The sequence below is a fragment of the Sceloporus occidentalis genome, unplaced genomic scaffold, assembly GCF_023333645.1.
Source record: "Sceloporus occidentalis isolate IW3139 unplaced genomic scaffold, rSceOcc1.0.p SCAF_17, whole genome shotgun sequence".
NCBI classification, from domain to species: domain Eukaryota; kingdom Metazoa; phylum Chordata; class Lepidosauria; order Squamata; family Phrynosomatidae; genus Sceloporus; species Sceloporus occidentalis.
Genome location: NW_028316997.1, coordinates 2,119,871 through 2,135,422, shown reverse-complemented (window position 1 = coordinate 2,135,422; position 15,552 = coordinate 2,119,871). Strand labels below are relative to the sequence as shown.

General features: G+C 37.1%; 1 protein-coding gene across 5 annotated transcripts in view; it reads right to left on the bottom strand.

The window, feature by feature from the left end:
- The window catches only part of LOC149302740 (neuron navigator 3-like), a 251,034-nt gene that overhangs the window by 161,778 nt on the left and 73,704 nt on the right, over nucleotides 1-15,552 (bottom strand). For 4 of the 5 annotated variants that reach the window (XM_089482183.1, XM_089482185.1, XM_089482184.1 and 1 more), the window contains exon 1: nucleotides 14,504-14,746. The exons of the other annotated variant lie outside the window; for it this stretch is intronic. In XM_089482183.1, coding sequence (XP_089338309.1) covers nucleotides 14,504-14,746 — 243 coding nt within the window. Of the gene's footprint in view, nucleotides 1-14,503; nucleotides 14,747-15,552 lie in introns of those variants that run through there. 5 annotated transcript variants of the gene reach the window in all.

Here is a 15,552-nt window from a genome sequence, read left to right as displayed (position 1 = left end):
AAACCGTAAAAAGACTTGTAAAAATAATATATTTGCAATTTTATACCAATCAGAACTTAGCAGATGCAAACAACATTCATCCATTCGGGGATACAATGCAGTTTGTAAAAAAAACAAAAAACTTTAATCTTAATGTTCTTTTAAAAAAAATAACAGCTTTTCCCAAAACGAATTATTAACTCAATTTTGCTTTCTTGGTTTTCCGATGAGAAACCACAACAGCTTAGCCGTGAGATAATAGTTATTTCTCAATCTGTCTGTACTTCAGTGAATATGATCCAATGCCTCTGGAAAATCTCTGTTGGAAGACTTCCTGTAGACACTTAGACATTGGCTGTATGATATTTGTAAAAATTACCCATGCTGAGAGGGTCACATAACAAAGGCTTTGATTTCTCAACATATTAAAAAAAATATGGGACAAGGACAGCAGATAGATAGATAGATAGATTCATGGGATTTCTTTATTCTGTATTCTAACAGTATCATTTAAAAAAAAACACACAAAAACATATTTTTCACTCCATTTCCTCATTTTTATAGTGTTTAAATATATACTATCACTGCATCTCTTATAGAGGAATGTTTTAACTCTTCTTTTCCACCACATTTTATGAAACCTGGAATGTCTCATGTACAGGGCCTGATGGCCCGGTGGCCGCCTGTGATCCATTGGTCTTTCCTAACGTACTGGTATATACATGTAGGCTGCACACATGTAATATTTATTGACACAGTGTCATTATACTCCGTAGTGCTATACAATGGGTACTAACCAGCAATTAAAATCTGTCCGTCATAATACGTATCAGTATCAGTGCGCAATACTCCATTCAGATTCCTTCCAGACCACACATTATTTCTTAGACTCATTACTACGGTGACTCAAGTATACTGCCAGGAAATTCTACTGTTACGGTCCTAGTCAGCAAAGGTCATATCGCTTGACTAAGCCAGTCTTTGGATTAGTAAAGCTGCCTATGAGAAATAGGGCTGCTTCCTGTACAGTGGATGCCTGCAGAAGTCAGCAACACTTATTAGGAAGTCATCTCACTTTTCACCTCTATCTGTTTATGCATATTAATAGATTATGTGGAAATTAAAGGTTGCTGCAAAACAGGAAATCTCTTGTGCCAATACTCCGTCAAAAGGAAAACATAACACAACAAGCGTACAGGTGTTAATTTTTGGCACTTTGCCTTCCATGTCTGTTTGCAAAGTTACAGTACTAACAACACGTTAAGTTCTAACCTTATATAAGGGGCTCAGAAAGCCCACACCGCTAAATAAAAAAAAAAAAATTGCAAGCAAAACATAGAATGTACAATACATAAGGGGAAGTGCTTGGGTGATTTGTATTTTCCACTAACTCGGTATATAAACGGAAAAAAGTTAAAAAAATACTTGCTGGTAGGAAGCTTGAAATATGGTTAATATGAAAGAAAAAACAAAAATATTTGTTCCACACTGAACAAACACTGGTCAAACAATGATATTCACACTTGTAAAAAAATAAATTAAACTAAAATAAATATTTTACAACATGAGACAAGTTCCAGCAGGCAAAAAGACCATTTATAGTTGATTAAAAGGGTGTTGTAACTGTCTTTTTCCATAACACATATGAAACATCTATCAATCTATAGACCAAATAATTACATTAACTATGAAAAGTAATAATAAAGTCACATGCCAGTTTTAGCACATTGATGAACCCATTCGAATGAGAAGGACCTAAGGCTGCAGGACACTAACATGTGTTCAACTAGTGCCTACAGGCTTCAAGTCAACTACCCTTCTTTAATACAAGAATGGTTGGGCGTTCTTGCCACATGAAGAAAAGGTGGTTTGGTTATTTTGAGTACACAGGTAAGTATGCATCAGCATGTGAAAGTAGCAGATAGAGTCTGATGGATAACACAATAAGAGCAACATAGAAGAAAGTAGCCAAGAGAAAACAACCAGCTGGAAGAAATCAGGGGTAGGTGGCAACAAACTTGGTGTTATACACTTCAGTAAATGCTCCATAGAGACTAAAGACTTACACAAGCTTTATTGTCTGAAGGATAATATTGTAATTATTACAGTGTTTGTAAAGTTTAATACTGGAGCCAAATAGTACACGTTACATTGTTATTATGTTCCTCTTTTAACCCATAACCCTATGGTTTTGGGTTCTTATTTTGGTCTACTTTGGGTGTTACCAATTTCTTACTTTGCCTGCTATTCTTCCAGACCAAACTCATTCAACCATGTCTTTATGGACCTTGCTTTGTGCACTGGGGCAAAGCCATGCTGGAATAGAAAAGGGTCTTCCCCAAACTGTTCCCACAAAGTTTGAAGCAAAGCATTGCCAAAAATGTCTTGGTATGCAAAGCATTAAAATTCCCCTTCACTGGAAGTAAGGGCCCAATCCCTGAAAAACAGCCCCATACCATTATCCCTCCTCCACTAAACTTTTCGGTTGGCACAATGCAGTCAGGCAGGTAACGTTCTCCTGGCATCTGCCAAAGCCCATCAGACTGCCAAACAGAGAAGCGTGATTCACCATCCAACAGAACACGTTTCCACTGATACACAGTCCAGTGGTGGCATGCTTTATTAGATACCAATATTTACTTCGTTACAATTCCCATGCCCACGTCATGTAAAATGTGTGATAATGTATAACATCTGGACTTCCTTATATCACCGTTATGTAGGCTTTGCAAACTATGCTCTCATCCAAAGTGTACTCTGCGCCTATTAAAACAAAAATGTTATTCTGGCAATGAGAACCTTTACATGTCTCATCATATGCATCATTTAATAGTAATTTCACAGGTGAACAGTTAAAATAGTATTCTACCTGTTATCACTTTTATGACATGTCCTCCACATGGTCCATTTGGCTTCTTTTCCAGGAGATCTTTTGTTCTGGTTATAAAGTTTTTATAATCATTATTTTGCCTCCCACATGCTAGCACATTATACCCAATGAAAGTAGCCAAGTAGAAATCAATGGTTTGCCGAAACACTTTGTCTTCATCCTGTTTTTAGAACATTTATTTCATGTCACTCTTTAGGAAGGACAATCTTTCCTTGCAACTTAAACCCCTCTTTCCTCCCCTGATGTATCCATTGTATATCTGACACTATGAACTGAGAATGTTTACTGGGGATGAGCATATCACAGTGTTATACAGCCCTAAAATCATAATGTGCATATAAGCACCACAAAATGTGTTTATAAATTAAATGATATAAATAAAATAGATATAAAGCTATCTATTAGACACAATATCGTCTATTTACTAAAGAGGAATTTGGCAGGAGAGTTGCAGTTTACTCTCTCTGTCTTCACTTTACATTATGAAGGCCAACCCCAGTGACCTCCTTCTCCAACAATGGTTTCAGGGGTCCTGTGTAAAGCATATTTAGCTCTTGAACTAGAAATGCATGTTGAAACAAAAAAAGTCTATTGCCAAATCCCATTTTGGTAAACCCTTGAAAGGTCTATGTAAAGTGGCACCTCAGTCATTCTCCAAAAACTAAATGTATGGGGTTATATCTATGTGCCTTTGGCAACCATGGGTTTATAGGTTACACTAGCAATGTAATAATATGCAAAGCCCTAGTGTATGTATTTGTTCTTGTCACGGTATGATATTTTTCACATGTATTTGTAGTCATTGCAAAGTTATCTTTTCATACATAAGAAATGTGTTATTTGCCCCTTACGTGTACAAATGCAGGTGTAACATTTGCTACAGCACTGATCACTATTCATAATGTCACTTTAGAATTTCTGTGTAGTTTAAGATGTAAATCCCACGGTCAAACATACCATATAAAGCCATGCATTCTTTTTAAAACAACCTCTTCGACCAACAAGCACCAACATGATGAGGAACGTTTCTGAAATAAGAGCTAACTTAGGAGCACAATGCAAGCTTGTTGTGAAACCGTACGTTTTACTGAGTTTGTTCAGTGGATTTGAGCTACGCTAACAATTGCTGGATCAAAACAATGGTTGTACTTCCTGAACTCGTAAACTTAATTTCACTGTGACAAATACTGTCAAAACTTCTAATCTAATAAGAAAAAACACCTGGTTACGCAATGCATTTCTCATTCCAGTGGAGAAGAATTTAGGTGTAGGGCTGAAACAACTAATCGATCATTATCGATTAATCTGAAAAACTCCTCTCTTTATATAATCCGACCTCAAACAGAGATCGGATTATAACACTAGAATCCAGATTCCCCGCAACGCTGCAGGGGACCTGGATTCCCCTCACTGTCGGCCGGTCTCTCACTTCCGTCTCTCTCCCCCCTCCCATACACTGCTCTGCCTCTCTCCCGACTCCCTGGTGCTTTGTGAACCTCCGTTGCTGACAGGAGGCAGAGTGGAGTATGGGAGGGGGAAGGAGGCAGAGTGGAGTATGGGAGGGGGGAGGAGGCAGAGTAGAATATGGGAGGGGGAGGAGGCAGAGTGGAGTATGGGAGGGGGGAGGAGACAGAGTGGCGTATGGGAGGGGGGAGGAGGCAGAGTGGCATATGGGAGGGGGGAGGAGGCAAAGTGGTATATGGGAGGGGGAGGAGCCAAAGTGATGTATGGGAGGGGGAGGAGGCAGAGTGGCGTATGGGAGGGGGGGGAGGAGGCAGAGTGGAGTATGGGAGGGGGGAGGAGGCAGAGTGGAGTATGGGAGGGGGAGGAGGCAGAGTGGAGTATGGGAGGGGGGAGGAGGCAGAGTGGAGTATGGGAGGGGGGAGGAGCCAGAGTGGTGTATGGGAAGGGGAGGAGCCAAAGTGGAGTGGGGGAGGGAGAGGAGCCAGAGTGGTGTATGGGAGGGGAGGAGCCAGAGTGGTGTATGGGTGAGTTATAGTGGTGTATGGGGGGGTATTATGAATTTCAGGGCATATAGGGGGTATAAGGCATATCGATATTAGGCATATCAGGGGGGCATAAAACACATCTGGGGGTAAAAGGTATATCAGGGGGCTCAGTTGCATATCACTGGCATATACGGAGTATAACGCATATCAGGGGCACAGTGGAATCTGGCATATAAGAGGTATAAGGCATATATGGGGGCAGAGTGGCAAGCTGGGGGTCAGATGTGCATAACTGGGGGCAGTTTGGTAAATAAAAGAAAATATAAACAAGGCTTTTTTCTCATAGTTTTTATTAAATATGAAAAACAGTTAACATATGAATTAATATTTACTAATAACTTTGTATTAAAACCTAGTTTGAGAAACACTGTGTTTGGGTTCTTGTAGCTTTTATTATTATGTCAGTAAAATAAGAAGGTGAATAGAGAGAGGCCATTGCAATAAAGAGATGAAAGTCTAAATTGTACGTTTTTTATTACATTATTTTAAATTTAAAAAAAATTGCTTTTTTTTATCCGATTAATCGATTAATCGAAAAAATAATCGGCCAACTAATCGATTATTAAAATAATCGTTAGTTGCAGCCCTACTTAGGTGGATTATTTACTGTTGTTATTAAAATTATCATATGATTTTGTAACTATGGAACCGGTAGTCTGAGTTAGAAGTAATGGCGATTACAAGTCCCCTGCATATTTCTCTACTACAATATACATTTTATATATATATATTTATATATATATACATATACACACACACACACACATATATATGAATATATATAATGTATAATGTTTATAGAAATTATATATGTGTTTATATACTGTGTGCCTTAGTGAAACTGACCGCTATATCCAGCTGTCCTTTACCTTCAAGCCCCTAGTAGAGAAAATCCTCCTCATGTTTTTCAATAACCTGAAAACCTCTGAAAAAGGTTTTAAAGTTCCTGGCATCATATCTAATGCAAGTTAGTTTTACTAATGGGCTTCACAAACCCATGTGACATCAATTTTAAATTTCACAAATTAGATTCTTTTTTATAGGAACAAATATTATGGATTAAGCAGTAGTATCCTGCTTTACCGGATTAATATGTATAATGTATATGGTTTAAGTAATATTTATTGCTGTTGCTTTTGTTTCTATTCATTTTATGTTCAACATGAATGCTATTGTGAGAATGCTGAAAGTTAGAAGGCAAAGGGCTCTGATGTCACTGTTTATTGTGTTTATTTTTAAATGCATAAAAACATATAAAAGTACCTTGTTAGTTTAAGTCATGTAAAAAAGGAACTTCTTTCTATCACAATGATGTTTAAAACATCAAATAACGTAAATAAAAAACGTCCTAGGTTTGTGTGCATATTATACTTTGTGTTTGTCTTTTTTAACTCCTCATCTTCTGCATCTGTTAGGAATCAGTCTTTAGACTGTTTTTAAACAATTCATCATTTGCTTGTGATCTACATACACTTTAATACAGAAGAAAACTTTCAAGATATCTTTTAATACACATATTTGTTAATGCTTTTGGGGGAAAGGGAATTATTAAAATAAAGAGGTATTCTGGAAGCATGTAAGCTAGCTATATCAAGATTACTATTCTATCTTGTATGAGAACCAGCATATAATGATGCATATCGTGGTATCATTGCTAGCTAAATGAGAAAATTGCCCACAAAATTGCTGAGATTAAATGAAATCTTACCTTGCTGTGCTATGCTTTGCAAGGTTACAGTATATTAAAAGGCTTTCCAAAAGACCAGATTACGTTTTAGTAATTCCAATCATTTATTATATTTTAAAGCAGATTTTATGTGGGCAAATGTCCTGTGTTATATTTCAGCTGTAATGGGAAAAAGGTTGAAACAGATAAATATATCCATTATTGGGGATTATTTCAAAAACGTATGTTTTATAACCATTTTTTGTACGAAAGTGACATGTGACATAAAAATGAGACCAAATAACTTTGTGTGAGATTTAGAGATGTCACTTGCCTATTGTTTATACACTATTTCTTCACACATCACATCCAGAAAATCAAGTGAAAGAATGTCGTACTTCTCTAATCTACAATAGCTACTCTTGTTTTGAACTATGTCAGCGTGTACCAAGGATGGTTTTATCAATAACACTATTTGAAAACATTATTGTACAAACTATGAATTAATTCCTGTTCTAAGAAAACATCTCTCATGCAACATTGTAAACCTGTAATCACAAAGTTCACTGCTGGAAAATGGGAAAAAACAACCCTGCCTGCATATCAATACATGATATGTGCTTCATAATGACCTTTTTATGCCAGGCTTATTCCATAATGTCATTATTTTACAATAACATAAATAAATCACACAATGCCAACAACTGATAATATGAGCAAATGATGGAAAAATATTTAAGTGGTTCGTAAAGAGAACAATCACAGTGTCTGAACAACAATTGATATTTATAGTGTATTCTCTAGCACAGTTATCGAATATGTCCATATCGTAGAGAAGCATATCATAGAGTTGAAAGGACAGACCCTAATAAATGTGGGATGTAATATAACAGAGCCTATATTTGTGTGTGTGTTGCACAAAAAGTCCTCATCTGGCCCACAGACCTCAAGATGGACAAACCTTTGAAGAATCTGTTTAGGTTGTGTTTGATTTTTTAAGTAGCTGATTTAGGAGAGCACATCTCCAGCACTGGAGGCCCGCAAACATCATTTTTGGATATCCCAGCTACAGCACAGGGATCTGAAAAGTCTATCAAATTAAGCCTACAGTCCGAAATTAAAGATATCTTTACTAACAATGAATTCCTTAGCATCTGCATACCAACAGTTTGGCTTCAACGTATATGTCCGAGGTCTCCTAATAAGCATAATTCCTGTCTAAACAAATCTAGGCAAGACACTTTTTCAAAACTATTAGAAAAATGTGTAGCCCTAGAAAGTGCTCAAACAGCAAACAACATGAAAAGAAATGCAGACACTCATTTACTGGTTATGATTGAATTTAGGGCTTATGTTTTACAGAGTTTTCTTCAGATGAAAATATCAAATGGAACCTGACAAGAGTGTGCACTACCCTCCTTGATTTCTAACGTGTTTGCGGCCCTTGAGTACTGGAGTAGCGTACCCCTGCACTGAGTGGCTATGAGCATTGAGTCATAGTCCCTTTTGGTAAAGGTAGCTTCCGGGGGGAAAAAAATAGCTTGACAGAGAGCCCTTGGAGGTACAGGAGCCCAGGAAGGCTGAAACAATCCCAACACTTCCAGCTGGAAGGATGGATGAAGTATGTAGGAAGCAGCTGAAGCAAGTCTGGAGACAGCAGCTGCTGTTCCTTGGTGCATTCAGACATCACAGGACACATGAAAGAAGGCACAGAGGTTTCACAGACATGTAAGAAACTTGATATGGGATTCAAAAAACAATGATGTGAAATTTATAAAACAAGTTTAGAAAGTAGAGAACCCTACAACAAGTGAATGCAAATCCATCAATCATTGAAACAACAAGATAATAGTCAGCATTTTCATCATAATGCCACTTTATAACAAAATTATTTTTCAACCTTATTCTAAATGACAGCTGCACAAAAGCACCGGTCTAGTTAGCATTAAGTAAAGCAAATCTGTGAGCAAATAATCTCTGTGTATATCATATCAACAGAATTATTCATGTCCCCCCTTAAAGAACACCCATAAATCTTAAAATATCTACCTCAAAACGAAAATCTCTTCTGTCTCTTATGAGTCACAAACCTCTTACTACTGTTACAAAGCCCACATCAAAGGACCACTTGCTTAACCAGTATAATTTCCTTATACTTCTTCAGTCATGTATTTGTCGTTTAAATTACTAGATTCATTTTCTTTCAATGGCTTGATTGTATGCACAGCGCTTCTTTGTTTTTGCAGAAGGGTTGGTATGAATTTAAAGTCACGGGTGTTTCTTAATAACCCCAAACAAGTTACTGTCTACTCCCTAGGCCCATTTAAACATCTTGAAATCGTCTATTCTCAGATACAAATTAAGTTTTGGTTGGCATTGGGAACTACTTTCCATCAATTAACAAAAGGTTTCAAGACTAACCAACACCCTCTGTGAATGATTCTTAAGTGTTATCCTTGAACCCAGGTAACTGACCTCAGAGAAGGGAGCTATAGAATTACCTTTCCTATTTTTGTGACAGGCAGGACATGAGTCCGGAGCATCACTATGCACTTTTGATTTACTAGAGGCTGTGTAAGAACTTAAACCCCTCAGCCTCAGCCATGGTCAAAGCAAGATAACTGTGTCCCCAGTATATCAAATGACTAATTGAACAAAAATTACAAAAAACTACCGTTCTTCACTGAACTTTCAACATTAGTTTTCTATTGATAAAATTTTTCTAAAGGATGGTAAAGCATTGCTATCAATAATCTATTTGTATATAAACATACACATTTACCTCTACACACACATACACACATATGGGAACTGTATTCAGTGTCAAACCTATCCAAAATGTTTTGTAATTCTCCTAGGATGCTCTCGGCTCTGCTTCTCCAGTCGACTAAAGCCAGCTGGATTCATGTGTGAGAAACTAAGATTACAAGCAGTGCAATGGGAATCATTGGTGACAGAAAAGAGGGTGTGACATTAAACTTAATGTGACTTGGGTAATGTCTGCCAAAAAGGAGTACTCACCATGCTTTTGGGTGGAGTTCACATTTGGAACTATCCTTTGCCTTTTTACAGTAGAGGAAAATACTACAAAATTACACATTGTTTCTTATCTAATCACAGTTAAGGTATAGGATATAAGTCAAACCAGTGTTTTCCATTATTTATAATTCAGAAATGTAAACAAAATATGTAAAGGCTATCCTGCAAAGTAGATGAAGTTCAATTTGCTATTTGTATTTTTTATATCTTCACGCTAACAACAAGTGTTGATACATGTCAAAGTCTTATACAAATTAAATGAAGTCAAATGGAAAATATTTTCCTTTGAGCAATACAGTTTTGTAAGCAGCAATGTACAACTGAAGTAAAGTGTTTATAGGTATTTTACCTGCAGACCTGGAGGCTGTAATTGTTCTCTATGTGCCTGCTCAAAAACCCCACGCTGAACCGATTCTTTATGCAATGCTAATGAAGTCCTTTTTATCCAATGAAATCCCTTCCTCCATAAACTTTCAATATAATAATAATATAATATAATAATAGAGTATCAGTCTGGGCAATTTGTTTTTTCTTTATCACACACGTGTGATACAAATCGTATTTCTACTGGGACTTCCCCTTTAATTAGTAAGTTAACCATGGACATAGGTGGCCATGATTTTTGTATATCAATATGGCAACGATGAGAACGTTATAGTTGACAACATGAATGTGTACTTGTACTTTCTAGGCAGTAGTTTAATATGGTTCTCCTATGAATTATCTTTAGGTCAGAAGCATTCATCCACACATTCTCATACCTGGGAACACTCCAAGTTAGACCAGGAGTCTCTAGGTCACTTCTCTCTCTCTAGTCAGGAAGAGCAATGTTTAGCCTACCTGACCACTTTCCTTCCTACCCAATACTGTCTCAGGTTAGCAGGCTATCCATGCCCCCATGACCGGTAAGGCCTCCTAGAAGAAGTAGAGCTCAGAGTATCCAGACCTGGCAACTCCTCATGTTTGCATATTTTTCCCATGGCAAATATTAGGCAAATTATACTGTATATTTACTGTCAGAGTCAATTGTGCTTCTTCACTTTAAGTAATTTAAAAGTGACGTAAACCCTGCAATGGCAAAAACAGAAGTCCACGTCTTTTCATGATATTGAGAATTTAAATTCAAATTAACCTTTACTGAATGCTGCTATTTAAGTGCTGTAATTTGTTATCTGTATTGACATTCACTTGTCCCCAGTTCTCTGCATTTTCTTTTCATACTGGGAATTAAAAGTTGGAGCAAAATCAAAACAGATCTAGCTGCAAATGCCTTTCGACTTCATAACTCAAGCTGACTGCAGAGGCTTTCGCAGAGGGTAATAGGATAAGACGTTTTACCTCACAATTGTAGTTCTTTTGTCTGGAATGATGAAAGGTCTGAATTGTCTGATTTCCAGGTATAGGCAAGTTAGATAAAATGCAGAAAATTGCCATATAAATCACATGTACAGCAGAGTGCTTTTAACCCATATAATACCAAAAGGGTGGCAAATGTGCAAACTCTGGAAATCAAGAGGGTAAAACATGTAATTTCTTTCTAATGTGACATGTGTCCAGTACAGATAATTAATTAGGAATTTAATGACAGGAGACACTGTGATAATGTTTTGATAAAGCATTAATCTTAAGGAATTTTACAACTGTCTGGATTTTCTGTAGAAGGAAGGAGACTAGACTGAGACAATATTCCCAGGGCACGTAAAGTGAAGCTGAATGACACCAGTTAAAATTGGTTACATATATTGTATAGATTCATGACAAGTATTAAAAATGTCCTAAATGTGGCTAACATTTTAACTCTGGGCTGTACTGTAGGGGGTGACTAAATTTAGTTACATTTCAAAGAGCTTTTTGTATATTTCAGCTATATGAAACTTTTGAGGGGAACATTTTCTAACATCAGGTTTGAGACTTTATTATCACTTTAAGTAACACATCCATTCTGAAAAAAGGACAAAAATCAAGTTGCGCTTTATGGGTCAGTTGATTTTTATAGACCATCAAGGGTTGAAGAAAGCATCAGTGCAGAGTGTTACACAAAACCTGTCCAAGGAGCAAGGGAAGGTGTTGGGCTGTTACACATCTACCAATGTCCCAGACTTTACAGGACAGCCACGATTGCCAGGCACTGTCCAACTTTTGCAGTTGTGGAGATCATGGGTCATTTTGGGAGATCCTCCTGATCACCCCTGACAAGCCCAGGGAACGTAAAATCAATAAAGCTCCTGTATGGCTATTGACTGGCCAAGGAAGCGTAGATTCAATGAGGTCCTACATGTCTATTTGTTAGATGACAAAAAAGGAACAGAGCAGTTTTCCATTAAATCTGTAATTTATGTTACAGTATCACAAACACTCAGATTTGATCTATATTTTTAAGGATGACCTTTTCCCCTTCTCCTTTAATAAAGATCCTAGATGTTTGTGGTTCTCAAAGTTGCAGTTTGAGAGGCCTTCTGGAATGGATATAGGCAGAGTGGGTTAATGAAATAAATTATAGAGATGTAAAAATAAAAACACATGCAGTAGAATAAAATAAGCCAAACCAAAATGTTCCCCAGATCAATGGCACATAATAGTTTATAGGCCTAAAACTTTCTAGAAGGTCATCAAAACCACATTCAAAACCCTTTTTAAAATGTGGAAACCCACACGTCCTTTAAGTGAAGATTTTGTTTTCTATCTAATTATAGAGTTATTAAGAATACCATTTCAGATGATGTTTTACTTTTATATTATCCTTTAAAACAACACAAATTCCGCAACAACAATGTGGGAAAGCAAAGTGTTGCCAGGAAAATACCATACAAACTATGAACTGGATTCGCTAACAAAACTTGGAATCGACTGAAGTTCTCACTTTTTTAAACCATTCCCTTTCCAGGAACATTCAAATATTAGAAATTATGTATGAACAGCAAATCTGGTGCTGGTAAAAGTGGAGAAGTTCGCCATCACTCTGTTGGTCACTAGGTGACTGCATCACTTCATTGCCCGCCATCTTTGCCCACAATGGTTAAATATACAGTATATGCCATACACAATGCTCATAACTGAATTATTAAGGTTTTTTTTTACTGAAATAATCAATACATGCACATGACCTCTTGTGTTAAGGATAATGGCTGAACTAAATATACCTACAAATGGCTACCCTGCAGAGGTATGAGCTAATTATCAGGGAAACATTATGCAATATTATTTTGCAGCATTTATTTTATAGTCATAATTACTACTTTTCTGTCATATGTACAGATTTCTGTGCATGGTGATCACCTATATGGTATCTAAAGTTTTTCATGTAATACACATTTTCCCAAACTGTCAAATGTCACAAAATAACCATTTTTGCAACCATCATTGTGTTGTAGTATGTAAAATGCATTGAACAGCAATTAGCATCACTCAATTGTGTCAATTATGGGACAAATCACCAAATCTGAGTACAACCATTTCATGTGCTTGATATGGCTTAATAAATCCAATGTGAAAAAAGGCATAGAGTGGAGCTGTCACTGACACACTAAATACATTTGCCAAACCTGTAGACTACAGTCTGTGATTCTGTTGCTATACATAGATGTACCTTGTTTATACGTTATAGACTATTTATTAACTCATTGTCAAAGTCCTGATAACTAATTATTTCTCTATCCCAAACTCCCTCTTCTCACTCTCCCAATTCTACTAGAATGAATGAGTTTCCACCAAAAGGGTAGATAGAGTGACACAATCCAAAGCAATACAGAAACACAGATCCAGTTAAAACGGCTGCTCTCAATGATTTATATGTAATGTTGATTTTTGATTCTTATGTTATTATTTATTGTTTTATACAGCGCAATCAAATTCCATAGCGCTGTACAATGGAAAGGGACAGGGCAAAACAAGTAGTATGTAACATAACAATTTCCCTTACAGAGACAACAGGTGAGGAGGGCATGTTATTGTAACCTGTGAATACCCTAACCTACATTTATTTACTCACTACGGATTAGAATATATGATCTGTGGGCTATAATTGGGCAGTACACCAATAAAACAATCATCCAAAGGGAATTCTTGATAACAAAGTTACATTGTCCAATTAGCTAAAATTATTAAAAAGATAGCCAAAGTGAAACTTTGGAGAGCATTTATGCCCTAACAATTATTATTTACAGGGATGGTCCTAGGGTTCCATAGGCCTGGGCCTTGGCATTTTAGGTCCGGAAGACAACCTATTGTGTACAACCATGTGTACATGACCCCATGCTAGATCCACACAGTTGACAAGCTGCAGTCTTACATCCCCCGGCTAGGCTATTGCAGCATGTGATAAAGGTAAGTGTAAGGCACAAAGGATACCTATCCACTGTACATTTGCCTGGTGTGCCTGATGGCCAGCTCGGGCATGGCCATAAACAAGATGATTTATTGAAACCCCATATCTAACACAAGAAAAATATCTCACTATAATATAACCTGGTTAGGAATCTGCTTCTTGCTTGTATTATAGGAATCAAGGGACCCCTTAGAGCTGTGGGGGCTCTAAGCAGCTGCTTAATCTACTTATATGATAGCATCAGCCCTGAAAATGAACTTGCAAAGCACTAATATATTCAGTAGTACTGGATAACTGAAATAAATTGCCAAATCATAAACATGGTGAAAAAGTCCTACAAGGTCCTACTCTTGAGATAGTTACTAGCGAAAGAGAAATTCAGCAGGGGAGGTGGAACAGCATCTTTAACACTCCCTATGCCAAACTTACAAAAATTCCATTAATTGTGCACCCATTCTAAGAAACACGATTTTCATGGTATACATAGGAGTAGAAACAAACCAATTCAATATAAAGATAATTTTTTTCCTCGTTGAACAAGTGTTCCTCCCTCTACAGGTGATGCACACAGGCAGAGAACTATAGATTTTACTAACCTTTCTGTCGTCAGGATCCTTGACATTTCCTTGGAAAGTTTTCTTCTCTTCAAAATCAAAAGATGATTTTAATGTGAGTTGACAAGGATTCATTGACTTATCTGCCCTTGTATGCTCCAGAGTCCTTGACGGATACTGTTGTGACACAGTCCTGCCAACTTGTGGTATAGGTAGGGCTGTATGAATTGGCTTTGATCCTACAGCTGGCTGTCTTAACTTGGAAGAAACTCCAAGAGCAGACATAGTATTTGTATTTCCAAAGTAAAAAAAAAAAAAAACCTTCCAGATACAACAAAAAAAAACTCTCCTGAATGAAGAACAAAGTGAGAGTCCTAATCCGGTAGGTTCCAGTTTACAGCATAATGTGTATATTAGGTAAAAGATTCAGCCTAATGGGTTTTTTTTCTTAAGGATTGGGTTTACACACATTCTCGTAGCGCTGCTGGGATTTTCTTCATCTTAAAGAATTCTCACACACAGACTCGGCTCTGCTAGGCAGTTGCACAGTAATATTAAACACTCCTTTGGGGCGTGAGTCCTGTTTGAAGGTAACTATCACAGATCTTTCTGTCTAGGATTATGATTCATTCCCCACCTCCTCCAAAGCATTTCAAGAATGGGCTTTCTCAGAATTAGAAAAAGGGGGGAAAAGAAAACGACTGCACAGAACGCTGTCTCACTGCAACTGTCAAAATAGCAGTGGTCGCAGGTTCTTCCTGACTGCATCGACAGCCAGCCTACATTTTTTGTTAAGAGAAAAGTTTCTCTTTATTTTTGTTACTTAAAAAAAAGGAGGCAGGACGTTCAAAGTGGCCAAAACAAGCAGCTGTGAAACACGCTTTTATTCAGGAAACAAACTCAGCAAAACTGTTTGTCTGAATCCTGTTGTTTTTTCCTACTTGTACAAACATATTTTTTTACATTATTCCTGGTAAACAAAAGCAGCAGGTCTTTGTTTATTCCTTGTGACACATGCAACCTGTTAACTGTGTGATCCCTGAATCATTTACAAGTCTCTATTAGAGCTTAAAGGCAGGTACCCATTGCAA